This window comes from Salmo salar, unplaced genomic scaffold, assembly GCF_965601325.2.
Source record: "Salmo salar unplaced genomic scaffold, fSalSal1 ptg000686l, whole genome shotgun sequence".
NCBI classification, from domain to species: Eukaryota; Metazoa; Chordata; class Actinopteri; order Salmoniformes; family Salmonidae; genus Salmo; species Salmo salar.
The window spans coordinates 107,200-115,076 of NW_027675463.1; the positions used below are offsets into that span (position 1 = coordinate 107,200).

At 39.3% G+C, this 7,877-nt stretch overlaps 1 protein-coding gene across 1 annotated transcript; it reads right to left on the reverse strand.

Moving 5' to 3' along the window:
* Window positions 1-206: 206 nt before the first annotated feature.
* Window positions 207-7,354, reverse strand: LOC145877101 (uncharacterized). Its single transcript, XM_082972397.1, has 2 exons — window positions 6,775-7,354; window positions 207-2,136 (listed from the first exon to the last, which is right to left on the reverse strand). The coding sequence occupies exons 1-2, from the start codon at window positions 7,145-7,147 to the stop codon at window positions 1,325-1,327; spliced, it is 1,185 nt and encodes a 394-aa protein (XP_082828523.1). The 5' UTR covers window positions 7,148-7,354; the 3' UTR covers window positions 207-1,324.
* Window positions 7,355-7,877: the final 523 nt, after the last annotated feature.

Below are 7,877 nucleotides of genomic sequence, written 5' to 3' on the forward strand. Positions count from 1 at the left end.
GCAATAATGAACTTAATGGTGAGGCATGGAATAATAAAACGTATATTTTGTCAGGCTGAATGTTTGAAATATGAGGTGATGTGAGACATGATTCTTCAGTAGTGGAATAAAGACAATTAACGCTTGAATGTTGTGAAGAAATACTGGAGTGATGTAGGATTGTTAATAAAATTGATTACAGACCAAATGATTATACTGCGTCCATGTGTATTTATTTCTTTATTTTAACCTTCATTTAACAGTAACCGAAAGGTTGCTGGATTGAATCGCGAGCTGACAAGGTAAATCTGTCGTTCTGCACCTGAACATGGCAGTTAACCCTCTGTTCCCCGGTAGGCAATAATTGTCAATAAGTCAGTTATAAACAAATTCTGATTTTCAATGACGGCCCAACGCTCTAACCACTAGGCTACCTGCAACTAAGTTGAAATTAAGTTGTTTTCAAGTCACTGAAAAAACTTGGCATAGTCTTCTTTTCAACGTCTTTTCAATTACATGTTGCTAGGTGGGATATCCCCAATGTCAAAACACAGTTTAAACGTGTCCAAATCAATAACCAATAAGCAGAAACAGTTTGGGATGAATTGAAAACCTAAACATAACATGTGCTATATACACAAACATCTGCCACAATAATCATATTACTTGTAATTTTTAAAACAAGCACCTTATAAACTGCACCAGAAACGCTGTTGTTTTGACAAGTAGCAATAAATCACTGATATCGATTAGGGGGGAAATCAGGTTGTACGTGCTGTTGAAACTAACACAAATAAAATAAACACATGGAAATGGAGATATATTTTACCTCATTAGAGGACAACCTGCAGAAGACAGTCAGCTACATTTTGGAGTGATGCATTTAAATTTAGGGGTCGCTAAACAAAGGAACGTATTTGTCATCACTCATCGATATCATGTTGAAATCAATTATGCAAGAGGAGGGACATGAGGTTGCACATCCTGTTAAAACGAACAGCTGAAAAAACCACATGGAATCTGGGAGTAATGTGTACATCCCTGGTCAGAGGACAACTTGTAGAAAGCTGCTAGCTACATTTTGAAGTGTTGCATTTTGATTCAAGTGGGTCACCAACGTGGTAAGTGTAACACAACTCTTTTTTTGTTTGTCATTTTTTGTTAAATCTCATAAATAGTAACTCTTTCAATTCGGAGCCTGGATTTCCCCCTGAGGCTAATATCCATATCATGCTGAAATCAATAGAACAGGGGACAAACGTTTAGGGTTCTACATTGTGACATCATTAAAATACTCCTTCTACAATGTTTAAACATTCTACATTGTGACATTAATTCATTGATATCATGAAACAACTCCATCAATTCCTTCATGTATTTTCTGATGTTTAATCAGAGAACGTTTTTGAGAGTATCTCTTCCCACATTGATTGCAGCTATAAGGTTTCTCTCCTGTGTGTGTTCTTTGGTGTCTGGTCCACATGCTAAAGTAAGCAAAACTCTTCCCACATTGAGCACAGCTATAAGGTTTCTCTTCTGTGTGTGTTTTCTGGTGTGATATCAGGCTGCTTAGCAGAGTAAAACTCTTCCCACATTGAGCACAGCTATAAGGTTTCTCTTCTGTGTGTGTTCTCTGGTGTGATATCAGAGCGATTAAAATAGGAAAACTCCTCCCACATTGATCACAACTGTAAGTTCTCTCTCTTGTGTGTGTTCTCTGGTGTATAATAACATTCCTAGATTTATAAAAACTCTTCCCACATTGATCACAGCTATAAGGTTTCTCTCCTGTGTGTGTTCTCTGGTGTGATATCAGGCTGGTTGACAGAGGAAAACTCTTCCCACAGTCAGAGCAGAAGTAAGGTTTCTCTTTTGTGTGATTTCTCAGGTGTATTTTGAGTTCTGATGAAGATTTAAAAAATTTCCCACAATCAGAGCAGCAGTGAGAATTATCCCTTGTGTGAATTCTCCGGTGTGATATAATGCCTGATGAGGTGCATCTTTTCCCACAGTCAAAGCAGCGGTGAGATCTTTTCCCTGTGGTTCTCCGCTGCCGTTTCTTGAGGTGTTCTGATGTGGAGAGACTCTTCTCTGCCTTGTCAGCATCATGAGGGTGTTGAGGCTCCCCAGAGGATCCACGATAGTCCCATATCTCTCCTGTGTGAACAACAAAGTCAAACAGATGGTTAATGGCCCACAACAGCGAAAATCCACTGTAAAAGGTGATGCCAACAGCGTAGCCATGATGTTGTACAACAATTGACGTCTGTAATGAATGTAATGATTACTTGACATTTGTCTTAAAATGAGCAAGAAGTCATATTTTGTCTTGTTTTCACATTAGTAGTAACATCGATGATTGTAGGCTAGAAATAAGTTATTCATGTTGTTGAAACTCTAAGCAGTGTGCCAGACGACTTTTGGTCTCCAATATAGGCCCCTTTCTATGTTTGCTAAAATTGCCAAAACTGACGCATCTTGCGGGGTCAGGTGAAAAATGGGTGTCTAATTATTTCTGGCTGGGTACTCTCCTGACAATCTAATGTTTTGCTTTCGTTGTAAAGCCTTTTTGAAATCGGACAGTGTGGTTAGATAAAGGAGAGTCTTGTCTTTAAAATGGTGTAAAATAGTCATATGTTTGAAAAATTGAAGTTTTCGGATTTTTGAGGAATTTGTAATTCGTGCCACGCCCTATCATTGGATATTGGAGCAGGTGTTCCGCTAGCAGAACATCTAGATGTAACAGGTTAATATCTCAATGTTCAAAGTTTAGCCCGAATCCAACAATAGTCATAAAGTTACACTCCCTTTCAACTTCGGTACAACATACTATGGGGAAATACAATCATTCCTCATGCCGACCCAAACGGACACTAAATGAAACGGCCCCTGGCAGACCACCCAGACCTGACCCCGCAAGATGCTTCAGTTGTCAATTTATTAATTGGCTTTTGTTTGAAACACTCCTGTCAATGTTGAGTAAGGACGCACACCTGATTACACATATAGAAGTAGGACTAATCTACCTGGCCTGTGTGCAAATGTAGGCCTATAAATGTGCCCATTTGGGGATGTCAGATAGTATTTCTGATTGTCTTAATGCACCACCACTAATGAGTTGTGGAGCTTCTCAAAACAAATGTTTCTTCACCTCAAACAGCAACTGCACCTCAGTGACGCTCAAGGTCCTAAACGAAATCTTAACCGCCATCGATAAGAAACATTACTGTGCAGCCGTATTCATTGACCTGGCCAAGGCTTTCGACTCTGTCAGTTACCACATTCTTATTGGCAGACTGAACAGCCTTGGTTTCTCAAATGACTGCCTCGCCTGGTTCACCAACTACTTCTCTGATAGAGTTCAGTGTGTCAAATCGCAGGGCCTGTTGTCAGGACCTCTGGTAGTCTCTATGGGGTGCCACAGGGTTCAATTCTTGGGCCGACTCTCTTCTCTGTATACATCAATGATGTCGCTCTTGCTGCTGGTGAATCTCTGATCCACCTCTACGCAGACAACACCATTCTGTATATTTCTGGCCCTTCTTTGGACACTGTGTTAACAACCCTCCAGACAAGCTTCAATGCCATACAACTCTCCTTCCGTGGCCACCAACTGCTCTTAAATACAAGTAAAACTAAATGCATGGTCTTCAAACAATCGCTGCCTGCACCTGCCCGCCCGTCCAGCATCACTACTCTGGACGGTTCTGACTTAGAATATGTGGACAACTACAAATACCTAGGTGTCTGGTTAGACTGTCAAACATCTCCAATCCAAAGTTAAATCTAGAATTGGCTTCCTATTTCGCAACAAAGCATCTTTCACTCATGCTGCCAAACATACCTTCATAAAACTGACCATCCTACCGATCCTCGACTTCGGCGATGTCATTTACAAAATAGCCTCCAATACCCTACTCAATAAATTGGATGTAGTCTGTCACAGTGCCATCCGATTTGTCACCAAAGCCCCATATACTACCCACCACTGCGACCTGTACGCTCTCGTTGGCTGGCCCTCGCTTCATACTCGTCGCCAAACCCACTGGCTCCAGGTCATCTACAAGACCCTGCTAGGTAAAGTTCCCCCTTATCTCAGCTCGCTGGTCACCATAGCAGCACCCATCTGTAGCACGCGCTCCAGCAGGTATATCTCCCTGGTCACCCCCAAAGCCAATTCCTCCTTCGGCCGCCTCTCCTTCCAGATCTCTGCTGCCAGTGACTGGAACGAACTACAAAAATCTCTGAAACTGTAAACACTTATCTCCCTCACTAGCTTTAACCTCTTGGGGCTAGGTGGGACGCTAGCGTGCCACCCGTGGTGCACTCCATCAACAGCAGGTGCATTTCAAGAGCGGCAAATTTGAATCCAAATAAATGTCAAAATTCAAATTTTTCAAAAATACAACTATTTTACACCATTTGAAAGATAAACATCTCCTTAATCTAACCACGTTTTACGATTTCAAAAAGGTTTTACGGCGAAAGCATAAATTTAGAGTATGTTAGGACATTACATTTACAAGAGTTGTGTGTAATGTTTTGTCAAGTCAAAGACAGGGTCACCAAAACCATAAAACCAGCTAAAATGATGCACTAACCTTTTACAATCTCCATCAGATGACACTCCTAGGACATTATGTTAGACAATGCATGCATTTTTAGTTCTATCAAGTTCATATTTATATCCAAAAACAGCGTTTTACTATGGCATTGATGTTGAGGAAATCGTTTCCCTCCAACAACCGGCAGTCAAGTCAGCGTAACAAATTAAATAATTAAAATTAGAAAACATTGGTAAAATATTATATTGTCATTTAAAGAATTATAGATTTACATCTCTTGAACGCAATCAACTTGCCAGATTTAAAAATAACCTTACTGGGAAATCACACTTTGCAATAATCTGAGCACTGCGCCCAGAAAAATACGCGTTGCGATACAGACTAGACGTCATGTTGGGGAGATCTAAAATCGAAAATACAATGTAAATAATCCATTACCTTTGATTCTCTTCATCAGATGTCACTTCCAGGTATCACAGGTCCATAATGAATGTAGTTTTGTTCAAAAAAGCTCATCATTTATGTCCAAAAATCTCCGTCTCGTTAGCACATGATGTAAGCCAGCCGGACTTCTCGTCATGAACGAGGGGAAAAAATATATTTCCGTTCGTTCAAACATGTCAAACGTTGTATAGCATAAATCATTAGGGCCTTTTTTAACCAGAACATGAATAATATTCAAGGTGGACGAATGCATACTCTTTTATAACGTATTGGAACGAGGGTACCCAACATGAACTAGCGCGCCAGGTGTCTAATGGGACATCAACGTTCCATGGCTCTTGTTCGGTCAGATCTCCCTCCAGAAGACTCAAAACACTTTGTAAAGGCTGGTGACATCTAGTGGAAGCAATAGGAAGTGCCAAAATATTCCTCAGCCCCTGTGTTTTTCAATGGGATAGGTTTAAAGTCAATACAACACATCAGGTATCCACTTCCTGTCAGAAAATGTCTCAGGGTTTTGCCTGCCAAATGAGTTCTGTTATACTCACAGACACCATTCAAACAGTTTTGGAAACTTTAGAGTGTTTTCTATCCATATATAATAAGTATATGCATATTCTAGTTACTGGGTAGGATTAGTAACCAGATTAAATCGGGTAAAAAAAATTTATCCAGACGTGCAAATGCTGCCCCCTAGACCCAACAGGTTAAGCACCAGCTGTTAGAGCAGCTCACAGATCACTGCACCTGTACATAGCCCATCTATAATTTAGCCCAACTACCTCTTCCCCTACTGTATTTATTTATTTAGCTCCTTTGCATCGCATTATTTCTATTTCTACTTTGCACTTTCTTCTACTTCAAATCTACCATTCCAGAGTTTTACTTGCTATATTGTATTTACTTTGCCACCACTGCCTTTTTGTCATTACCTCCCTTATCTCACCTCATTTGCTCACATTGTATATAGACTTATTTTTCTACTGTATTATTGACTGTATGTTTGTTTTACTCCATGTGTAACTCTGTGTTGTTGTATGTTGTCGAACTGCTTTGCTTTATCTTGGCCAGGTCGCAATTGTAAATGAGAACTTGTTCTCAACTTGCCTACCTGGTTAAATAAAGGTGAAATAAAAAATAAAATAAAAGATCAATGTCCCTGTTTTATATAAAGTACTCACTGTATTTACTGGTGTTAATCAGATCAATGTCCCTGTTTTATTAGATAGTACTCACTGTATTTACTGGTGTTAATCAGATCAATGTCCCTGTTTTATTAGATAGTATTCACTGTATTTACTGGTGTTATTCAGATCAATGTCCCTGTTTTATTAGATATTACTCACTGTATTTACTGGTGTTAACCAGATCAATGTCCCTGTTTTATTAGATAGTACTCACTGTATTTACTGGTGTTAATCAGATCAATGTCCCTGTTTTATAAGATAGTACTCACTGTATTTACTGGTGTTAATCAGATCAATGTCCCTGTTTTATTAGATAGTACTCACTGTATTTACTGGTGTTAATCAGATCAATGTCCCTGTTTTATTAGATAGTACTCACTGTATTTACTGGTGTTAATCAGATCAATGTCCCTGTTTTATTAGATAGTACTCACTGTATTTACTGTTGTTAATCAGATCAATGTCCCTGTTTTATTAGATAGTACTCACTGTATTTACTGGTGTTAATCAGATCAATGTCCCTGTTTTATTAGATAGTACTCACTGTATTTACTGGTGTTAATCAGATCAATGTCCCTGTTTTATTAGATAGTACTCACTGTATTTACTGGTGTTAATCAGTTCTTCAGTCTTCTCTTCTTCGTCCTCCTCTAATGTGACAGTAATCTCCCCCTCTTCATCCTTCATTCCAAAAACGTCTTCATCTTCTTTCACTTCATCCTCCACTCCAAAAACTGCATCTTCCTCCTCTTCTTTCACAGTAACATCCTCCTCTTCTTTCACTCTGAACGCGTCTTCCTCTTCTTTCACTGAAACGTCTTTCTCTTCTTCTTTCACGGTAACAGCCTCATCCTCTACTTGTTTTTGTATTGTAACAGCCTCCTCTTCCTCCTCCTCTTTCACCAGACCTTCTTTCTCCGTCCAACAGACCTCCTCTTCTTTATCAGGAGGAGAGTAACTTAGTGAACTCATGGTCGGGGATAATAGCTAGTTAGCATTAGCGACTAGCCTAGTGCTAACTTAACCAGCCAGCTAGTTGACTTACAACGTAAATATTACATAAAATGGAGTACTATGTTTAAATCACAGTGGCAATTAAACCACGAAATTGTCTAAAGAACTTGAATGTTCAGACTTTGTCGGCTAGCGAGCTACCGAGGTGGCTGCAGTTGTTGAAGAAGCGTTCCGTCCACTAGATTATACGTCACACTAGAAACATCGCCTGAAAGACACATATCGCCATCTGCTGTCTGGAGGGAGGAAACGCAGTTGAGGAGGGAAAACTATTTATTCTTCATTGAATTATAATATTATAAAGCAGTTTAGGGAAACGTTTTTTTCTCTCCATTAAATATGAATATTATATCAACACGTACAAAGAGCAACAAGTGTTGTTTGATTAGTTCAGATTTTTTCTGAGAATTTAAAACAAACTTAACCTCTACTCCACATCTGTATTTCTGATTCAGTCAAATAACTAGATATCAAAATAAGCACCTAGTTATTGATACCCTTGATAAAGATGAGCTAAAATTACTGTATAAATAAACAAATTAACTTTACCCACTACCAGGATATTTTAGCCCAAAACCTGGTTACCTCTCTGCTAGGAGGCTGAAACTTGGCCATAAGTGGATCTTCCAGCAAGACACATCAACATCCACAAAGAAATGGTTATTTGGCACAAAATCTCAGTCATCTC